General features: G+C 62.6%; 1 protein-coding gene across 5 annotated transcripts; it reads right to left on the bottom strand.

Annotated features, from left to right (window-relative positions):
• Positions 1-21,127, bottom strand: CAPN15 (calpain 15). 5 transcript variants are annotated; one of them, XM_032606228.1, is made up of 13 exons: positions 20,735-21,126; positions 12,611-12,905; positions 5,683-7,108; positions 4,690-4,898; positions 4,418-4,601; positions 4,115-4,338; positions 3,237-3,362; positions 3,013-3,165; positions 2,505-2,666; positions 2,176-2,333; positions 1,843-2,021; positions 1,583-1,761; positions 1-1,501 (listed from the first exon to the last, which is right to left on the bottom strand). In XM_032606228.1, exons 2-13 carry the CDS (start codon positions 12,790-12,792, stop codon positions 1,324-1,326), a joined length of 3,360 nt encoding a protein of 1,119 aa, XP_032462119.1. In that variant the 5' UTR covers positions 12,793-12,905; positions 20,735-21,126; the 3' UTR covers positions 1-1,323. The 5 variants fall into 5 exon arrangements, with proteins under 5 accessions (XP_032462119.1, XP_032462117.1, XP_032462121.1 ...); XM_032606226.1 differs by having other exon boundaries at positions 2,176-2,402; positions 20,735-21,124; XM_032606227.1 differs by having other exon boundaries at positions 1,324-1,501; positions 1,843-2,009; positions 2,176-2,402; positions 20,735-21,124.
• Positions 21,128-21,467: the final 340 nt, after the last annotated feature.

Genomic DNA, 21,467 nt, shown 5'->3' with positions numbered 1-21,467 from the left:
TCCTTACAAAACAAAACATTTTTATTTGGTCCATCGGAGCCTGAGTCTGGAAACACCCACGGAGAATCATCCTACAGGGATGGTACTGACGACTGATAAAATAGCCTCTGTGTCAGAAGAGCTGCCGTATGTACAGGGTTAAAAATACTCACAGCTCAGAGTAAAAGGAGAATAGAAAGGAGGCCCAAAGGGGAGTCTAGTGCTTCTGGGTGCTTCTCCAGGTGTAAACCCACCCGCCTACAAGTCCCACGGGAAGCGAGGGGCCACAGACTGGGCCACCTGCTGCCTGGGGGCTGCAGGACAGTGAGGCCAGGCGGCCCAGGAAGCCGGCCTCAGTCATCCTCAGGCAGACACAGAACTCAGGGCTGAGCAGCCACAGGGAGGACGCTGGGCTTCTGAGGTGTGGAGGGGCTGGGAAGGGCCACACCCTGCATGTGCCTGGACAGGGCTGGCCAAGGATTTCTCCTGGACTGTTCCTCCCAGCAGAGGTCAGGTGGTGCTGAGGACAAACCCCCTCACCAAGCACAGGGCTGGGCCTGGGCTCAGGACCACCTGACCCACTGCCCCAACCCCAGCCTGGGGCATGGCTTCGATCCTGGCTGGCGCTCCAGGAATTGCATAGTGTCCCTCCCCACCACTGCTTGAGCCCGTGGTCACCAGGCACCTGCCTCCTGGGACACTGCTGGGACTCCAGGAACCACTGCTTGCCTCATGAGGGCTTGGCGGGAGATGGGACCTAGGGGCAAACTGCGGAGAAAAGGCTCCTGACCTCGTGCCCCACAAAGGGGATGGGTCCCTGCTCTCATCTGGGGTTCTGGCCTGACCCCACAAGGGGGGGTGGTCCCTGCTCTCACCTGGGGTCCTGGCCTGACCCCATAAGGGTGGGTGGTCCCTGCTCACCCCAGGGTCCTGTTCTCTGACCCCTCAAAACAGGGGCGGTCCCTGCTCCTACGCTGGGGTCCTGGCCTCTGACCCCCCAGATTTGTTTTTGTGAATGGAGCTCTTTGCTGCCAGGCAGGAGGCCCCAGGCCATGGGAAGGGGCAGCCTTACCTTGGCCCTGGCAATCTGGGCCAGACCTCAAGGTGGGCTGGTCAGAGGAGCTGGCACACAGCTCCCTCGAGCTAGAGGCCGCTTCGAGGTATTCTGCTTGGTGGCTATGAGGCCCTGGGTAGGAGGGAGGGGCAGGAAGGAAGGCCCAGGGGAAGCTGCGCCATGCCGCTGGCGCTCCCTGGGTGGGGGTCCTGAGATTCTGGTTCAAGCATCCTGTGTTGGGGTCGTCCTCGTAAAGTGCATGTGGGGGCAGGCAGGTAGGGGCAGGGTGGTCACAGCGGCCGGGGCCCATGCAAGCCAGCAACCTCGGGCGTGAGTGGGGGGATGTGGCTGCCCTTGGAGGCCGTCCAGTCACTGAGGAAGGCCTGGGCCGCCTTGCGGTGCGCCAGGCGGTGGGTGATGGAGAAGCCGGCGTTGCCCTCCAGCTGGGACAGGATCACCAGGACCTGCCTGGGGGAGGGGGGCCGATGAGGGCCTGCGGAGGCTGGGGGCCGTGGGGCGGTGGGGTGGTGGTGGTGCGGGGGTGCCCACCTGTGCAGGGGCGGCACACTGTCCTGGGTGCGCAGGCTGCCACGCGTGGACACCACGTTGAAGCTGTCTGAGCAGTCGCACTGCACGTGCAGGTAAGACTTGGGGTGCCGGTTCTCCACCACCACGATGAGCCCTGCCCAGCCGTGCGTCAGGTAGTAGCAGGTCATGCCCTCGCGTCCCTGGGTGCAGGTAGTGCAGGGGTCGGTGGGTGGGTGGGTGGGCAGCCGCCTCCCCCCACCCCACCCCGGACCCACGCCCACCTCGTGCCGCTCGCCCCTGCTCTCCGTGAGCAGGATGATGGCGTCTGCCAGCGTGGTCGGCTGGGCCTCCACGGGCTCCACCATGACGAGTCTTGAGCTGTACACGGCCAGCACGTGACCGGGCGGCTCCGGGGTGCCGCGAGGGACCCCCGCTGAGGGGCCGGAGACTGTGGGGGGCACTGGGTGAGGAGAGCGGGCAGACATCCCCACTGGGTGCAGGCAGGGCTGTGCTGGTGTGGCAGGGCGGTTACCCTGCGGAGCGGCCAGAAGGCATGGGTGGGGGTCCATGCTGGGCCGGGGTGGGGGTCGTGTGGGCGGGCGTGGGTCGCTCACCCTGTGCGGCTGGTGGGCCCGGTGCAGGGCCCCAGTGGTTGAAGGCACAGCACACCACGGCGTACTCGCCGGGCTCCAGCATCACGTCGCAGTTGACAAACTTCTTGACTGCACGCTTGCTGTGGGCCAGCAGGCGGCCCAGGCTCAGGCGGCCACCACTGCCGAAGGAAGCCCGGAACACCAAGACGCACAGGTCCAGGAGGTGGCTGTCCACCGAGTCCGTGCGCCTGCGGTGGCCCGCAGGGGTCACGGGTGGCCAGGCCCTGCCCAGCTGTCCCGCCCCTTGCACCCCGGCCAGGCCCCACCCCTGCCGCCCGGCCCCCACCCACCTGCTGCCCTCCTGGAAGAGGGCGAACTCCAGGGATGCACGCTCCAGCACCGTGAGGGCCGTCACGCCCACCGGCCCGCTGGCCGAGCTGGGGAAGCAGCCCTGCACTCGCGCCTCCTGCCAGTCCGAGTGCACCTTGCAGATGTCCACGGAGTCAAAGTACCTGGGCAGCGAGAGGACAGCCCTGCTGAGCAGCCCCCACCCTCCCCCCGGACACGGCGCCCGTCCCTGGGCAGGGTAACCCCAGCAGGCATCCTGCCCATCGGGATCTCTTGGGATCAGTGTCCCAGAAGCCCTGGTCTTGGCTGTTGCCTGTGGACACCACCAGGGGGCGTCAGGCCGTAAGGCTGACCCACAGACAGAGTCCTGGCAGAAACACCCCCACCCTGTGCTGACCCGAATTCCAGGATGGACCAGGCCTCTGGTTGGCAGGAAGGACACCGCATACACTGGGGCGAGCAGGGCAGCCATGGGGCCGACACTGGACGTGGCTGCCCAGCGTCCAGTACCTGATGAAGTCGCTGTACTCCATCCAGAAGACGCCTTCGCTGCTGCCGTGTGGCATGAGCTCGCTCCGCAGATGTCCCGGCCAGTGCGGCCACTCGTCCGACCAGCTGCCGTTCCAGGAGAAGCGGCCCCACGGGTTACGAAGGCGCAAGAGCCTGCGGACCACAGGGTTGAAGGCCACTCTCATGCCCCCACGCCCCTGCCACATCCACACGCTCACACTTACCTGGAGCCCTGGACATCACGGACATCCAAGATGGAGTAGGCGTGGCGGGGGCGCAGGCCCAGGCTCTCGTAGGCAGCATCGTCCACCTTCATGTTGCCTCCCCCACAGGAGGCGCCCATGAGGAATCTGTGCAGGCAAAGCAGCCACGCTGACCAGGGAGCCCCTGAGTAACGGGCCTTAATGATGGGGGAGGGGGGGTGGGCTCACTCTCCAGGGGACCCCTGCCGGCCCAGACCTGCCTCCGGGGAGGTGCAGCACGAGATAGGGGACCCTCCCTGCCTCTGGGAGACCCACATGAGACACATGGGACTCAGGAAGTACTGGCCCAAGAGCTCAGAGGGCTTGGGCTGGGGGACAGGCAGACCCAGGGCCTTCGGAGGCCTGGTGAGGCCGGCTGATCCTGCCAGCTCAGGGCTGCGGCTCCCTGAGGGGTGGGGCCACCTAACTGCCCAGCAACAGCTGAGTGCAAGGGTCCTAACACCAATGAGCTGTCTCTCCCAGGCCTGGGGTCAAGGACCCTCCCCAGACACTGGCCAATGCGTGCTGGGGCTCAGAAGTCCCCCGACTCCCCCAACCTGTCTGCCCCGGCTGCTGCTGCCAGGTGCCTCTGTGGGGCTTACTCCACACAGTTCCACAAGGACGCTGATGGCCACCACCAGCCCAAGTCAGGACAGGGCCTTCAATGTACAGGCCAACAGACAACATCCTGCCTGCTGCTACCCTGCCAGGGCAGGTGGGACGGCCAGTGCAACACGGGAGCCAGGCTCCAGCTGGGGTCAGCCCATGCCCGAGATATCTTGTGAGACGTGGTACAGGTCAGAGGGCGCTGGCCCTGCCTCTCCCACTACTCCATGCCCCAGCATGGCCACCCCTCTTACCCAGCCTCCTTAGAACTCAGCATTTTGGCCCAGATGAGGTCAGTGTCAACTGGTTCCTCGCGGGGATTCGTGGAGCTGAGCTGCAAGGCCAAGCTCTCACAGGGGGCGCCAGTGAGTGTGGCCAGGCCCTCGATGGCGCGCCCGGCCTGAAGGGCAAAGTAGGAGCCATGCAGCTTGGCCAGAGCCTTCTCGATGAGGGCCACCCACAGCTGCTTGCGCTGAGCCTGCAGGGGGGGCTGGAGTTGTGAGGCCTGCTGCCGCCCGGCCCATGCCTGCCGCCCACCCCGCGCCCGCCGGCGCCACCTGGGAAAAGAGGAGGAAGCCGGCCTCGTCGCAGGGCAGCATGTCGTCCACCAGCACCGTTGTCCACGTGCCATCCTTGCAGAGCCGCACCTGGTAGGCGCCCTCTGCACACAGGCTGCGCGTGACCATCACCCGCTCGACCAGGTCCGGCCGCTCGGCCAGCACCGCCAGCGCACTCAGGAACCTGCGTGAGGTTGGGGCTCACGGAGAACACGGCCTGCCTGCCTGCCGCCCACTGGCAGCCCACCCCCGAGTGGGTGCCCCAAACTCACCAGCAGTTCCCCAGGAGCCCCTGAAGGATGTCTGAGGGCCGGAGAGTGTGGAACACGGACCACGAGGTACTGTGGTCCCTGAACACGGAGCAGTTGATCTCGTGGGGCCTCAGCCACTGTCGCACACGCTGCTGGACGCTATCGCCCGCGGGGAAGCCCACAGACTTAGGTCCAGGGGGGAAGCTGTCATCCACAAAGTTCACGCCATTCTGCAGAGACCATGGCCACAGGCTCAGGTCAGGCTGGACCCACTGCCCAAGAGAGCATCCTGCTGCCTGAGCCCCAGAGGAAGAGGTGGGCACATGTGTAGCCCCCTGACCCCTGTGGATGGCTTGGCCGGGCAACAGGTCAGTGGGAAGTATGTGAGCCCCAGGGAGAGGGTGCAGTGCCCAGCCTGTAGGCTGCGTGGTGGGCATGGGTCGCAGGGAGCCTGGGTGGCCTCCCTGCACAGCCCACTGCACCGAAGGCTCCAGGAAGAAAAGTGGGGGGACCTGACAGGGGCAGGGTAGCCAGAACACAAGCTCATGGATGGGCTGCCAGCAGTGACAGAGGGTAGCAGCATGAGAGGGGACGGACACCCTCTCCAGGTGCCCCTGGGGGTGGGTGATGCCCTGGGCTCAGCCCTCCTGCAGCTCCAAGGGAAGAAGGCATGAAGGGGCACCCCAACCCTGAGTTTCAGCAGGGTTTCTGCGGCTGTGGGAAGCACCAGGCCTGCCTGTTGGCGTGAAGCTGCTACATGTCCCCACCTCCCTGTGGGGCCACCATCTGCAGGAACTCACAGCGGGGCCGAGGGGTCAGGACCACGGAATGTGGGGTCATGGACCCTTGTGGACACAGCGAGAAGGGCCCAGCACACTCAGGCGGGCAGTGACCTGGTGGCCCCACCCAAGTTCAGGGCCAGCTAGTGCTCTGAGCTTTGGGAAGAGAGTCCCACCCTCCCCCAAGCTGGAGAAGAGACAGTGGGGAAGGACAGACGATGCAGAGGGGCCTCACCTCCCGGCAGAAGGCCACAATGTTCTCCCATAGGGCCTTGGCCTCGCCCTCGTCCGTCTGCCGCCGCTTCTCCACGTGCATGCTCTCCCTGCGTCTCAGGGGCGCTGTGCCCCGGCGCTGGGTCACCAGGAGCTGGGGGGTGTGGCAGGCGGCACAGTGCTTGGCTCGGGGCGTGTTGAGTAGGGTGCAGGCTGGGCAAGCCCACTGGCCCAGGCGCTCAGACGGTGCTGTGGGAAAGAGGTGGCCAGCCTTGTGGGCCAAGCAGGGCCCGGGCTTGTCCGCGCTGCAGTCGGGGCATCGGGTGGGAGGCTCGCTGTGCTCCTGGAAGCCATGCAGCTTGGAGCAGCTGCACGCCGTGCAGCGGGAGGCAGCTGTGGGGTTCCTGAGCGTGCACTTGGCACACGACCAGGTAGTGAAGTCAGGGCTGGAGGGGCTAGCGGGCGTGTAGCGCACGGTGTCGCCGGCCAGGTCAATGACGTCGCTGCCCGGTGTGGTGCCAGCCTCACAGTGGGCAGGGCTGGCGGGACCAGGTGGGCGCAGCGTGGTGCCACCCTCCGCTGCCTCTTCCTCCAGGAAGCTCAGCCGCTTGCCCGACAGTAGCTCTGCCAGGCGGGAGGCCCCAGCCGTGGTCCGCCCCAGGCCCTGGGGGGGCCCCTTTGAGCTAGCAGAGGGCGAGGGCTGGGTGGCCTCAGGCACCGGTGGCTGCAGCTGGGGGGGCACCTCGCGGCGGCTGCGAGGCACAGGGTTGTTCTGGAGGGTAGGCGAGAAGGGGCTGAAGGGTGGCCCCCGGGGGGGCTCCTGGTCTGCAGCAGAAGGAGGGTTGGCATCAGCGCCTTCCCCGGGCTGGGGCGGGGCAGGCATGACGGGGAAGCCTGCGGGAGCCACGACTTCTGGGACCACCAGGGCCTCGGGAGGAATCCTGGGCAGCGAGAGTTTCCGCGGCCCCCCACAGGCCGAGCAGGAGCTGGCCACGGGCGTGTTGTGCAGTGTGCAGCGCTGGCAGGCCCAGCCACTCCCAGTTGCGGCCGCGCCCCCCTCCTCCCCCTCCACCTCCTCCGGCTGCCCCCCAGCTGGCTCCATGGCCGCCAGCCCTGCCGTCTGTGCAGGCCCTGCCTCCTCCCCGCAGCTGCCCTTGGGCTCCGGCAGGACCCCGTTGATGACGGGTAGCAGGGAGGCCCCGGGGACAGGCTCGGGGGCAAAGCCGCACACTTCGCAGGCTCCCCTGCCCAGGAGGTTGCGGAATGTGCAACGGGTGCAGGGCCACTTCTGTTCCTCCACGCTGAGCCGCAGGATCTGGTCGAGGTCAGGCTTGTGCCGTGGGGCCTCGCAGATGGAGCACTGGCGCTGGCCGGCCGGGTTCAGGAAGGTGCAGCGCGCGCAGGACCACTCCCCGACTGCAGCCATGGGCCCGGGCGAGTGCGTGTGGCTGCAAGGGAAGGCCGCGGTCAGTGATTTTTGACAAGGGTGTCAAGATTATTCAATGGGGCACAGACAGTCTTTTCAATCAATGGTGCTGGGTTTAAATGCTAAAGAATGAGCCAGAGCCTTACCTCATGCCATATTCAACAATTAACTCAAAATGGATCAATGACCTAAATGTAAGAACGAAATCTGTAAAACTCTTTGAAGAAGAAAATGTGAGTATATCTTCATGACTTTGGATTTGGCAACGTATTCTTAGATATGACACCAAAAGTACAGGCAAACAAAGGGGGAAAAAAAGAACTTCATCAAAATTAACAACTTCCGTGCTTCAAAGCACACCATGAAGAAAGTGAAAAGATAACCTACAGGAGAAAATATATGCCCATCATCTATTTCTGATCAGGGTCTAGTATCCAGAATATATAAAAAGTTCTTATAACTACACAACAAACAACCTGTTTTTAAAAATGGGCAGATATGGGGACTTCCCTGGTGGTCCAGTGGTTAAGACTCCGTGCTCCCAATGCAGGGAACTGGAGTTTGATCCCTGGTTGGGGAACTAGATCCCGCACGCCACAACTAGAAGATCCCACATGCTGCAACTAAGACCCAGCACAGCCAAATAAGTAAATAAGTATTATTTTAAAAATGGGCAGAGGACTTGAGAAGACTCCCCCAGAGATACACAAAAAGCCCATGAAAAGATGCTCAGCACCAGCAGCCATCAGGAAAATGCAAATCAAACTACTACAAGGTACCACCTCACACCCAACAGGGCAGACGGTAACAGCACTGGTGAGGATGTGGAGAAACCACAGGCCTTCCCTACGTTGCTGGTGGGAATGTAAAATATTACAGTTGCTTTGGAAAAGTGTGACGGTTCCTCAAAAAGTTAAACAGACTTACCACAATTGTGACCCTGCTATTCCACCCCTAGGTATATGCTCAAAGAATTGAAAACTGGTGCTTTTCACAAACACACACCCACACATGTTCATGGCAGACCTGCTTACAACAGTCAAAAAGTGTAAACAACCCAAGTATCCATCAATGAATAAATGGATAAACGAAACATGGAATATCATTCAGCAACCAAGAACGAAGCACCAACACACAACACCAACGAGCCCCGGAAGACACAAGAGGCCACACGTGGTGTGATTCCATCCACAGGAAATGTTCAGGATGGGCAAACCCAAAGGCAGAGAGGAGCCTGATGGTTCCTGGGGGCTGAGGAGGGGGGTGGGAGCAGGGCTCTGGCAGCCTCTGGGGTGGGCAGAGCTGGCCCCGCAACCCGCCTCTTGAGGACTAACCCGGGTGCGAGGGGCGTCCACACTCCACACACAGTCTCCTACCCTGACTGTAGCTGCTCTGCTTGGCAGAAAAGTCAACTGTTCTTCATAACAAGTCATGAAGCTTGTGCTTCTTATGGTATGTTTGTGCCAAATCTTTCAGGAAGAAAGAAAACTTCCCTCTTCAAAAAAAACAAACAAGGGACTTCCCTGGTGGTGCAGTGGTTAAGACTCCACACTTCCAATACAGGGGGCCTGGGTTCGATCCCTGGTGAGGGAACTAGATCCCACACGCCGCAACTAAAGATCCGCATGCCTCAATTAAAGATCCCGCATGCCGCAACTAAAGATCCCACATGCCGTAACTAAGACCCAGCTCAGCCAAATAAATAAATATTTAAAAAAACAAACAAAAAATGTCCCCCGAGCAGCGCGACTGTTCCTTGGCCCAGAGCAAACTGTGAAGCCGTCTTCTCGGGCATGTGGCTGAGACTCACAGGCTGCCCACAGCACCCAAGTGGGTGGATGGGCCCTGGGGCGACCAGCACGGGGGTGGGGCCTGGCCAGGTCAGCTTTGGCCTTGTCTTCTGCACTACCAAAAGCCTAAGAAATCTGCCTGGAGATGACTGGAGCCTCCCCTGCTGCTCCCCACTGACAGAAGGGCCCACGGTCAAGGCGTGGGCACATGTGTGCCCACACAGACACACAGGTGCACACACACGCTGCGTCCCGGGCAGCCTCCACATGGGCCCCAGGCTCAGAGGATGGTCTTTTGCCCTGGGTGCCCCACCTGCTCCTGGCAGAGGGGTGTCCAGGGAGAAGACTCGGGCTCCCGCCCCCAGCACAGGACAGGTGGGCCTGGGGCCCTCCTAGGACACACCTGCCCTCAGCTCCAGGCCCCTGGTGGTCCCAGACATGCTGAGAAGACACAGGATGGGGAGAGAGCCCAAGTCCCACCCACTCTCATGACCCAACAGCTGGCCAGTCCCTTGGCCGGATGAACATGAGGCCACACCCAGGACACACAGCAGGTGACACCTGGAGGCGGTGGGAGCTATGCTCCCTCAGGGACACCTGTGGCCCACACCTCAGCGTCACCAGGTGGGCGGAGATGAAGTGGCTCTGGGGTCAGCGACCAGGTGTCCAGAGGAGCCCTGGGCCTTTGCCCCACCCCCTCAACTACCCTGCTCCGGTCTCCACACACAGGGTCACCCTCACGGCCACCCTGATGCACTGGGGGCCCAGGACCTGGATCCCTAGAGTGTCCGAGGTGAGGCCAGAGCACCAGACAAAGCCTGCAAGTCGGAGACCAGCATACTGAACTCCAGGACACGGGTGTTACTCCGCACGACAGGAAGGCCAGCCAAGTGGGAAACGGACACCAAATACCTGGCTTTGCCCTCAATTCTCTGGGGCTGCAACACTCGGCTCCAATTCAAAAGGGAGGTGATGGAAGGGCCTGTGACACGCAGGGTCTGCAGGAGCCTGGGGACGGCATTTTCCTCCGCAAAAAAGCTGAGAGGACTAAGTATTGCCCCCACTCAAGGACCTTGCTCGGTCAGGCCAGCAGACCCAAGCCCAGGCTCCCAGGCAGGATGTCGCCACCTGACCCCTTGCTGGTTCTGAGGTGCACGTGGGCCCCTCCCTCCAAGGTCGTCCTCAGCCAGCCTTGGGCTGTCCTCTCCGCCTCTGTGTACCCAGGGGAGGCCCGAGCTCATAGGTGGTGGATGCCCGTTACTCCTCAAGGCCTCGCAGCTCCTGGCCTGGCTTGGTGGTGGGTGTCATGCCCAGACCTGGAGGCTCTTCAGTGAAGGGTGGGCTGCGTGCGGCGGGTGTCCGCACGATGCTCGGGGCCCATGAGAGCAGGGGAAGAGTCAGCCGGACCGTCCGCACGTGCATGTCCACGTGTCCAGGTATGGGTGTGGGGAGGGGTCCTAGCAGCCGACCTTTCTGCCCCTCTTCCTGCATCTGTGGCGCCCAGCCCCCTGCGCCGCTCCTTCTAGTGTCCATGCTGGGTGTCTGGATTCCTCAAGGTCACTGGCAGCTCTTCCCACAACTTGCTCCCAGGGGCAGACAGTACCTGCCTGGAGTGCCAGGCCGGATGCGCCAGCCTGCGGAGAGGCCTGGCGGGAGGCCAGAGAGTGAGAGAGGGCGCTGCCCGCCCAGGCCGCTCGCTGGTCAGTGTGAGCCAAGATCCAACAGGCACACACGCGCTGGGGCACAGGGTCGCCACCTCTGCTGCTCGCTGCAGCCCCCCCGCCCCCTGCCCCAGTAATTCTACCCCTGGCAATTTATCCTGAGGACATAAATACGCAGAAGTAAAATGACACGTGTGCATGGAGAAAGGCGTGAAGAGGCGCACCAGCCACTGGGGATAAGCTGATGAAACCAGCATGAGCGACCACCTCAAACCACCAGGAGGCCAGGATCAGAACCGTGGGCGGTAACAGCATTGGGAGGGTTGAGAGAAAACAGAACCCTCCCTGCCCGGCTGGTGGGGATAGGAAACACTGCAGCCACTGTGGAAAACAGCCTGGCCGTTTCTCAGAAAGTTAAACATAAACTTACAATAAACACGAGCAACTCACTTCTATGTATCTACCCAAGAGAAGTGAAAACACACGTCCATGCAAAAACTGGTACACAAATGTTCACGGCAGCAGATTCATAAAATCCATGGGCAAAGAACCCAAACGTCTATCAACTATTAAGCAGATAAACTCCACACAGTGGAGCATCATTCAGCCATAAAAGAAGTGAAGCACTGATACTACACCGTGGATGAGCCCAGAGAACACAATGCTCGGTGAGAGAAGCAAACACAAAGGTATGATTCCCTTGACGTAAAACGTAAAATGTCCACTTTTGGTCTCTGTAGCAAATCCACAAAGACCAAAAGTGGATGAGTGATTTCCAGGGGGTGGGAGGTGACTGCAGATGGGCAGGAGATGGGGTCTCGGAGATGCTGTGAAACTGGATTGTGCTGATGGCTGCACAACCGCACACATGGACTAAAACCACTGAGCCCCACGCTTAGGAGCGGAGGATCTGGCGGTAGGTTACGTTACACCCCAATAAAACGCGTCACTGATACAGTAACAAGTGAACTGAGGCGATTTGCTAACTCCTGGTGCCTGCCACCATCTGCTTCCCAGCACATCCCCCTGGACCTCAAGCCCTCATGACTCCATCCACTAAGGGTAACTCAGACAAGACCACTCATACTACCCCTGAAGCCTCCCAGGAGGCGGGTCCTGCTCCCACACGCCTGCTGGCCACCTAGACGGTGAGCCCAGGACATGCATGGGGCCCACAGACACCAGGAAACTGTCCTGCACAAGTGAGCTGTGTCTGAGAGAAGTGACAGCCAAGGGCGGCTGGCAGGGGCCTCCGGGAGATGGAGGAGGGTGTCTGCTACCCACTAAGCCCAGGCGTGTGGGCCCAGGAGAGTGAGGCTACCTCTGGCCAGAGGTCCATGGACCCTGAGTGTCTGCTGTGCACCAGGTACCTCTCCCTCCAGTGAGGCCACAGGACGGGGCAAAGGCAGGGGCGTCAGTGTGTGCGTGGCTGACGTTGGAGCCCAACCCACCCAGACGTGAGCAGTGGGCACAGTACCCGGGCTGCCCCACGCCCGTCACCCCAGCACCCCAAGGGGAAGCTCTCCAGGTGATCCAGGACAGCCTGGGTGGGTCTGAGTGCAGCCACGGCTGCAGCTGGCGGGAGCTGGCGTGTGCAGCCTTGCCAGCGGGGACCCACGCCCCCCTCTGCTCCCTTGCAGGCAGCCACATCAGCGCAGGGTACCACGCACGGCTGGGGGGCCAGGGCAGTGCCCCCCAAATCCCATGGGAAGCAAGCCAGCATTCTTGGTGCATGCTGTGCCCCTGCCCCTCCCCACCCAGCAAGAAGCTCCAGCTCCAGCAGACAAGCAAGCCCCCGGGCTCAAGGTGGGCTGCAAGGTCCCGTCCCAACCACCTCCGACCAGCCAGGCGAGACCTGAAGCCCGGCTCCAGGAGGGGCCAGCATCCCAGGCCTTCTCTACTGAGTGAACAACCCCAGAGCCTCTCAGGTGTCTGGGGGGATATGAGTTGCCAGAGGACCCTAAGGAACAGGGACCCCACTTCTCTGAAAGTCCCTCTGCTGAGGAAGGGGCACCTGACAGCAGCACCCGCCCCGCAGGGTCCCTTGGGGCCACGCCGTCTCCACCTTCTTACCTTCGGGCCCGGGGGCGTGGGGGCTGGTGCTGTCGGGTGACCAGGGTGTCACCCCAGACAGGCCCCCCAGGGCTGCTCCTACACCAGCCGGCCGCTGCCGGGGGCCCTGGGTAGGGCAGTCCCCTGGGGAAGCCGTGGTCCGACTCGGTCTCAGTGGCCAGCGAGGAGGCGGAGCTCCCCATGGCCCCTGCGACAGTGGCCACGCTGAGAGCCAGGCCTGGTCACATGTGGCCGGCGGCGGCTGGCGAGGTGGAGCATGGAGGAGGGCACCCACGCAGGAGACAGGGCGGCCGGGCTGGTCCGAGTCACACAACAACAACAGAAATGACACAGAGAATAGAGAGAGAAGAGACAGCGTGATTCACAGGCACCAAGCCCCCAGGAGCCCAGGGAGGTTCCCAGCACACAAGTGGCCTTGGGGTGGCAAAGGAGAGCCCAAATTAGGGGTCCCCACAGCCAGGGTCCCGACAGGGCTGCAGCCCTGGCGCACAGCTCGCCTCCACCCTGGAGTGGCACCCCCCTCTCTGCTCCCACAGGGGAGGAGTGGCTGTGCCACGGTCGCTGGCCAAAAGGGTATCAGCCTTAAAAGAAAGGATTTAGGGGATATTTAGGCAGAGAAAAGAAAAACAAGGGAAGAGAGCCCAGCGAGGCAGGCGAGCCCTGGCAGGATGGCCTCTGGGAGGGGCACTGGGCAGAGTCCAAAGTCACAGGGAGGTGCAGTCACCACCATGGCCTTTCCGGAGGGACAGCTCCCTCCACCCAGAGATGGGTGACCAAGGAGGGACCTGGGAGGCTGCCCGCCTTCCAGGGGGAGGCCAATGGGCCCAAGATCATCCGCCCTGAAATGGGAGGCCAGGTGCACCTCATTTCAAATAAGGCGAGTTCCAGTCAGGTTCAGGGAAGATTGCCTGGGCCAGGCTCTGGGCCAAGGTGGGCGTCCAATTGGCTTTTTGGCCAAAGAGGTGACCAGCAGCCCTGCTCCCACCCCCAGGTCCACCGTCACCCAATGACACCCTTCTCCCAGCTTCCAAACAAGTCCCTTGGACACGGGCCAGCAGCAGGGGTGGAAATGGTGGACGCGTCCTTGCACAAAGGCAGGCTGGAGGGCGCCCAGGCCTCTGAAGCACTGGTCCATGCTGCGTCCAGGGGACACGGGTGGGGATGCCCACACCTGAGTGGCTAGCAGCACACGCAGCTCTGGAGGCTGAAGGGGTGGGAGAAGTCTGGGTCCCTGCCCCATAACAGCTTCAGTTAGACCAGCCGAGTCCCCTGTAGCAATACTGTTCACCTGGACCCATTCCTCCAAGGGACATGGACAGGATAGAGCAGCGTAGGGCCCGAAAGGCCTGGAGATCCTGAAAGTCACTTACCTCTCAGGCCTCCCCTGCTCAGTACGACCAGAGCCGATGGTGGGGGCAGAGGCCCCAGTGGCCTTTAAAGCCGACACTGCCCACTTGGACCCTGAAGGAAGGGCTGAGGCTCCTGCCGACAGGAGTGCCGTCCAGTGGGAGCATCACACGAGCCTCAAGTGTCATTTCTAACCCTCCGACAGCCACAAAAGAAAGGCAGGACAGGTAAACAGAATCTCTGTAGCATATGTTACATCACCCAACACGTCCAATGTACTGCCAGGTCAGTTTGGAATCCGGATGAAACCCGTGTGAACCACGTACCACCTATGTTGAGTTGAGGTCCTTCCTCCACTGTGGTTGATGCTCACCTCCACGAAGATGGGCCACACTCCAGGGGCAGCAGCCATGGTTGCCCAAGGTTTCCATACTGGGCTGTGCTAGAGCACACTCCCAGTGGTCACTTCCACCTCGAGCAGGGTCACTCAAGACACCTGCCTCTCCCATGATTACGAGTCGGACACCACAACAACTAGAACAGCCCCCAGGCTCCTGAATCCCACTCCACATAGGAACCCTTTGTGGGAAAAGAGCCCAAGCGTTTCCAACACTCCCCTTTCACAGCCAAATCCTGAGCAGGTGAGGGCTTGAGCTGAAGCTGAGCCCAGTGAAAGGTGTCCCTGGAGCAAGACTACTCAAGCCTGGGCCCAGGCCGGCATCCACTGTGAGAGCAAAGGACGGGGGAGGGCAGACAGTCCACCCGCAGCCAGGTCAGGGCTGGCAGCACGTGTGCCTGATGCAGGTAGAGCCGAGGGAAGAGTGAGGACACAGCCCTGGACCTCCCGGGGGCCTGTGGGCCTGGCTCGCTGGGAGGAAGGAGCACCAAGGTCCTGTGAGGACCTGCCTGCTCTTCACCGACGCTCTTAGCCTCAGGGGACTGAGCGCTCAGGCCTGTCACAGACACTTGGGGTACCGCATGTGAACAGCACACGAGGCACCAAGCAGGGCCAGCTCTGCACCCAAGCCCGGCAGCAGCTGTACCCTACGTGCCAGCCTCCCGACACACCTTCAGGAAACTCTGACCCTGCAATCAAGAGGGTTGGGGGAGGGTGACCTGGAAGGGCCTCTCTGGGGAGTTCTGGGGATGGCAGCACCAACACCCCCACACCCTGCTCGGCCCGCCGGGGTGATGGGGAGCCCTGGCTGCCTGGCCCAGGCCCTGTGCTCCCGCCCTGAGTCAGGTCCTTTCATCCATGCCTTCCTGCATCCTTCACTCCTTCACCAGCACCCAGGCCGCCTGGGCTCCAACGGCACTGCCCAGGGCCGCTCCCTGGCTGCTCTGTCTCAGGAACAATGCAACATAATCGCGTCTCCCGGCAGAAGCCTGGGCTCAGACGCTGGCAATGCCAGCCTCCCGAGGGCCCGAAGGGTGGGTGTGCCTATCCCACCGCCCAGACCAAGCCAGTGCCTCCTTGCCCTTGTTCGGGAACTGCTGCCCTAGATCTGAGTGGGATGGTGGCCTAGATCTGGCCTCAGGGAAGGGCAGGCACAGGGCTATGGCAGCCCCCCACCTGGCGTTACCAGCACTCCCCAGCGGCTGGGGACAGCAGGGGACCCTCCCCCAGAGTGACAAGAGCATGAAGGGCCGGACGAGGGTGAAGCCTCCTCAGGACCCTGCGTGGAACGCGCCTGTCTTGGTGGTGGCAAGCTGGGTCCCGGGGGTGACACCCCACAGCCTCACCCAGCTCACCTCGTCCCACCGCCCACAGGGCACTTCCCGCGGTGGGTTACCCGACTGAGGACTAGGGCTGAGCCAACACCTGGCAGAGGCTGAACCCCAGGTCCAGGGTGGGGAGGCACGGGATCCTTACTCCCTGTACCCCCAATGCTCCGGGGGCTCCCGCGAGTCCTGCGGGCATCAGCACAGACTGCCCCCGCTAGCCTGCGGGGCACACACACGGGGCACCAGAGTCCCTTGGGACAGCCAGGCTCTGCAGACACGGGCCGCCTGATGATGCTTCCACACGCGTGTACACGCTTCGCCCAGCCGTGTTCACAGTGTACGTGCCCCACGCCTGGCTGGTTTGCCATGTGCCAACTGCACACCACCTCCCACTCAGGGCCCCGGGCGCAAGTCTCGTTAAATCTCATCTCGTAACAATGGTGCTTTCGCAACTGCAGCAACCCCAACAGGCCACCCAAAACCAGCCCAGACGGGGCATGAAGGGAGAGCAGCCGTGAGGGGACCCCAGGCTTTCCCAGAGCATTGCTCCCTGTGCCCGGGTGCCCCAGCTGCACCCACCAGACATGAAGCCTGGTACTCCTGCCTGAGGGAGGGACAGGCCAGGACAGTGAATGAACCCACCTACATCCCTTCCAGAAACCAGGCTGGGACACCCCCCCCCACATGCCAGGAGGCCCCTGTCCCAGCATGGGTAGGACAGCATCCTCCCACGGTCACCCTCGAGGGGTCAGGCACCAGCAGTTCATGGGCCCAAACCCGCAAGGTGGGAGGGCAGTGGGGTGGACAGTTAGGGGCTGGGCCACTGGGGACGTGGTGGCTCTACCTGGGGAGCACCAAAGGGACAGCAGACACAGTCCAGGAGACATGTCTGCCTTGCAGTGTGCCCAGAGTGCCGGGACCACAGCCCCAAGCTTCAGGGGCATGGCGGCCTGCAGGGCTGTGAGGAGCAGGGTTCTGAGGGGGGTGCCCACACCGCTCCACTGCAGCCGGACAAATCCACGGTGCTCGTGCCTGGGCTCTGCCTTGGGAGGTGAGGCTTCGTGGCAGGTTTGCCAAGAGCACATCCACCCAGAGGGCATGCCTTGTCCCTCTCTTGGAAGGGTCTGGACTCTGGCCCCTGGAGCAGCAGCCCCAGCCCCCAGGCTTATCGGCAGGAGCCAGAGTCCATCAGAGAGTGGTGTCGACCGACCAGGGCCAACCCCTAGGCAAAGGTCACACAGAGGCCGCCCCACCTCCGCTGCCCCAGGGAAACACTCCCATGGGAAGTGACCGGGGACTATGTCCCTTTAGAAGCTGCATCTGTCCCTCACCCAGAGGTTGGAGGCCCCAGGGGTATGGCCTGACTCAGCTGCTCCTCGCTACCTGGTCCAAGGCCACAACTACCTCTAGGCCAGCCAGGGCCATAGGGAACAAGGCCTCCCTCAGCCTGGCTCTGCCCATGGCTGGGGCCACCAGGGAAAGGTGCCCAGGTGGGGCAGGGCTCTGGGCAAGCAGCCAGTAGCCATTGAGACTCATCTGGACCCAGGTCCTGGCACCATCTGGCCACTCCAACTGCCCACAGGGCACATGTCCCCCTGCCAGTCCTTTCTAGGAGTGCTGTGAGGCCCAGATGTCCCCCCCCCACCGAAGCCAGGCCAGAACCCCACAACAGCATCGTCGACCTCTGAGAGGAGACTGTGGAGGTTCTGCTGAAAATTGCTATCAACGCCCCTAAGAACCAGGCCTAGGAACAAAATGGTAACGAGCCCTCCCTGTCATCCAACTTGGGGAGAAATGCTGGAGCCCCAGATCCCTGCCTGCACACACTCTAAGGTGGCCGCTCTGCTGGCATTTCTGGACTTCTCTGCCTGTCCAGCACCTCAGCCCTAAAGCATCCAGCCACAGGTCAGAAGTCAGGGCCCCGATGGTACTGGTCACATAAACGACCAGCAGGTGTCAGGTGGGATTTGCTCTGCTTCTCGGGCCCCTGCTTTCTGGGGAGGGAGGAGCGGAGACAGGCCCCTCAAAATCAAACCCATGTGTGAGGGGCAGCTCGCCAGCACGGAGGCTGAAGGACAAGCTGCGGGGGTCTGGGCTGCCTCCCAGAAGGGGACAGGGTCACAGCGTGTCCTGTGTCTTTTGAGTTGTACCTGCCTCAGTCGTACGTCGTGGAAAAGGAAATTATTGTCAGGGAATCAGGGATGCCACCAAGATCTCGTTTCTAGTTCACGAGTTCAGTACCGTCTGATGATGAGTGCGCTTGGTTTTGGCACTGCCACATTTCTGTTCGCCCAGTGGCAGCAGGAGCAGCCCTGGCCCAGGCAGCCTAGTGACCTCGGGCCTTGAGGGTGGCAGAGCCACCTCACAGTGAGGGCACTGGAGCCTCCAGCTCACCCCAAAGGGAGGCACCTTTTCAGGAGCTGCAGCCTCCAAACACGCGGCCTTTCCCCTTCCATGGGGGGAGGGGCAGGAGGTTCTAGCAGTGTGGATGTGGGGGGGCCGGGTGTGGGAGGACTTCCCCTGCCCTGGCCTTTGGCCAAGACGACCCAGAGGAGCAGAAGCCATGGATGCCTTCCTCAGGACAAAGACACCATGACTCTCGTCAACAGCAGCTATCAACCTATTTTCCTTCTGATATTCTGCAGCACCATCCAGGCACGTCCCCCAGCCTGGCCACCAGGGAAAGGGGGAAGCAGACAGCAGGGTGTGGATCAGGTGCTCAAGTGAGATGGTGCTGCCAGGACAGGCAGTGAGGCCATGTGTCCCACTCGGTCTTGTGCGAGTCCACCCTGGGTGCCCCAGACAAGTCCTTACTGGAGGGACAGCACATCCTGCAGGCATCGGGAGGCCCCATGCTGCTCTCCCACAGCCCCCGGCTCCGTGCACTGTCCTGGCAGCACCAGCACAGCCATCTGCAGAGTGACCCAGGATGACAGGGTGTGGCTGGGCAGGTCTCCAAGCCGAAACTCCACGCACAGCCTCCTTCCAGCTCATTCAAAGAAGGTGGAGGCCAGTGACCCTTCCTCATCCATGAGAGGCTGAGAGGGGCCATTCTGGATGCCTCCCCCTCCAACCCCGGAGCTCCCCTCCGAGTTCAGAGCTGGGTCACCAGAGCTGCCTGCCAGCGAGCAGCTGACAGAGGATGCTCGCTGACCACCCTGCCCTTGGTGCGAATGGGGCAGTGCTGGGCACAGGGGGAGCCGGAGACAGCCAAAGGGATACCACAGGCCTGCTGGGCATTCTTGGCAGAGCGGGTCGGGGGTGGGGGGGAGTGGTCCCTGCCTGTGAACTTGGCAGAAGGGATTAGGCAAGAGAGACACAACCATATTCCTGCTTTGGGATGCTCCTGTGGGTGCCGGGTGGGAGGGCCTGAGGCAGTCCAGGCAAAAGAGCAGGGTGAGGAGCCAACTGACCCGGAGGCCATGGAGCACCCTTGGTCAGGGTGTGGGCCGCACCACTTAGGCTCTTCACCAACCAGCTCAGGCCGGTGAAAACATCTGTGGTTTCAGAGAATTTTTAGGACAGCAGAGTCCTTCCCAACTCCATGTATAAAAAACAAACCGTCGGTGGTGGAAGGAAGAGGCTGAAAGGCATCCTCGTGGATCAGAGACCTGGATGTGCAGCCCCATCCAACCCTCCCCAACAGCGACGGCTGCCCCTCAGCCTCGGCCTCCGGGTCTGTAAAGTGGGGCTTAGTAGAGTGCTACCTGAGAGACAGGGGCCCAGAGAATTTCATGCAGGGCCTGAGAGCAAGGAGTTTCAGCAAAGTTACCCTGTCAAGAAGGGCAGAGGGGTTTGGAACCATCCTCCAGATGCAGGATTGGAGGGCCCAGCCACTTCCTGCTCTCAGAGCCCCGGGGCTCAAAGCAGAGACACAAGATCCGAGACCGAAGGTCCCTGTCTAAAGCTGTGCAATCACTGAGCTTTGGGCCCAGCGGGGCTTAAGCCTGGCTCTCAGTAGGTCACGAGATCACCAGTCTGGCTGCTCAGGGGAAGCAGCTCTATAGAGTTTCAGATGCAGAAGAAAAGAGGGGTGCTCGTCCCGGGAGCAGAACGACCTGAGAAGAAGTAAGAGGAGCTCAACACCAGGGCCAGGCTCAGCTGGCCTCTCCAAGACCTGCTCCCACCAGCCAGGCTGCAGAGTAGTGGCTCTCAGGCTCCCCGTCCATCTGGGGCCCTCCTTCTGCAACTTGGGCCAGGGAAACACTACCTCTCTCCCCACATTTGAGGAAAGCACTCAGAAGTGAAAGGATCGACTTACCCCCTCCCCTCAGCCTCTGGGGGCGGGAAGGTGATTACCAGCATCCTCCTAACAGTGGCTCACACAGCCCCCCAGACCCAGGCAGAGGGAGGAGCTCAGGGATCTCCAAAGGAGGGGCTCCCAGAAAGAGCTCAGAACTACCAAGCACCCAGCTGAGCCCGTTTCCCTCACAGGACGCCATGGCTCCGAGCCACAGGACCCCAAACTCCCAGGCCTGGCCTCACTGGGGTCCTGCTGCCTGGAGTTCGGTCACAAATTCCTGTGTGTTAAGGGGTCCCGAGAGCCAGCCCAGTCAGGGCCACTTGACCACACAACAAGGCTGCATTGGTCAGGATCAGAAGGGCCCCTCCTGTGGGCAACAGGAAGAGCTGGGTCGGCCGGCAGCCTAGCAAACATTCTCAGGGCCACCATAGGTAACTTTTCGGTTCGCTCCGCCAGCAAGACAGGGACGGGAGGAGGAAATGTGGTTGGTGGCCAGTGGGCACACAGGGCGCGCCTGCTCCCCCACTCCACGGGGCCGCCCCGGGATACAACCCCTAACGTCGCCAAGGCCGAGACACTGCCCGGAGGTAAGGGCACTCAAGGGCAGGAGGGGCTGAGGCCGCCTCCCGTGTCCTTAGCACCCCGGGCTGGTCTCCCCCTGCTCGAGGTCCCGCCGGCTCCCCTCTCCAGCAGCGCCCCCAGCCCGGCCGGTACCGGCCAAAGCCCAGGAGGTGCCGCCCGTCGACCACGGCCCCTCGGGGGTCCAGGCCGCGCCCCCGGCCCTGGCCTGGCCCAGGAGCGGGACTCACCTCCGCAAACCCGCGGCGCCTCCTCAGTCCCTGCGGCCCGGGCTCGCTCGCCTGCGCCGGCCGGCCCACAACTTGTTCTCGGAGGGCGGGCGGGCCCTCTGCCGCCGGCGCGCTGCCCCGACGGCCTCCCGCGCTGAGTGGCGGAGCGGGCAAGCGCACCGACCCGGCCCGACCCGTCCCGCGCAGCGCCCTGCGCCGCCTCCGTAGCGTAGCGCCCTGCCGGGGCCCCGCGGCTACGGCGCGCCCGGGGCGCACGCGGCGCTGTGAATCCCTTGCCCGGACTACCACTCCCACAAGGCGGCGCGGCGCGCGAGGCAGGCCGGGAGGCGGAGTCCGGGGCGATGGCCAGTAGCCGCCTCTACTGGGGCTCTCCGACTTCCCGGGGCGCCCAGGGAGGTGGCCGAGCCCGGTCCCGGGCGGCGCTCCGTGCTAGAGGAGGCCCCGACGGGACCGGGACTACAACTCCCAGAATGCCCCGCTTGGAGGAAGGGGCGGGACCTCCAGCCCTCCCCGGTCACGGCGCTTCCGGTTGCCGTGCAGGTAGGCGCGGGGCTGCGGCCGCTGACCTCTCTCGGGACCCTGAGGTCTGCGGACACCTCCCTTATGGGGTCCTTCTGGGCTTGTCTGCTTCCTCGGGTCCCCGCAAAGGCTTCATGGTCCGAAGCTCCGGTTCGCTGGGACCGACCTGGGCTGATCCAAGGCCGTGCCACTCAGTGTGACTTGGGCACGTTGC

The sequence above is a fragment of the Phocoena sinus genome, chromosome 15 (assembly GCF_008692025.1).
Source record: "Phocoena sinus isolate mPhoSin1 chromosome 15, mPhoSin1.pri, whole genome shotgun sequence".
In the NCBI taxonomy this organism is placed as follows: domain Eukaryota; kingdom Metazoa; phylum Chordata; class Mammalia; order Artiodactyla; family Phocoenidae; genus Phocoena; species Phocoena sinus.
Note: the sequence above shows the minus strand (reverse complement) of the source record. Positions and strands in the feature narration are given on the sequence as shown.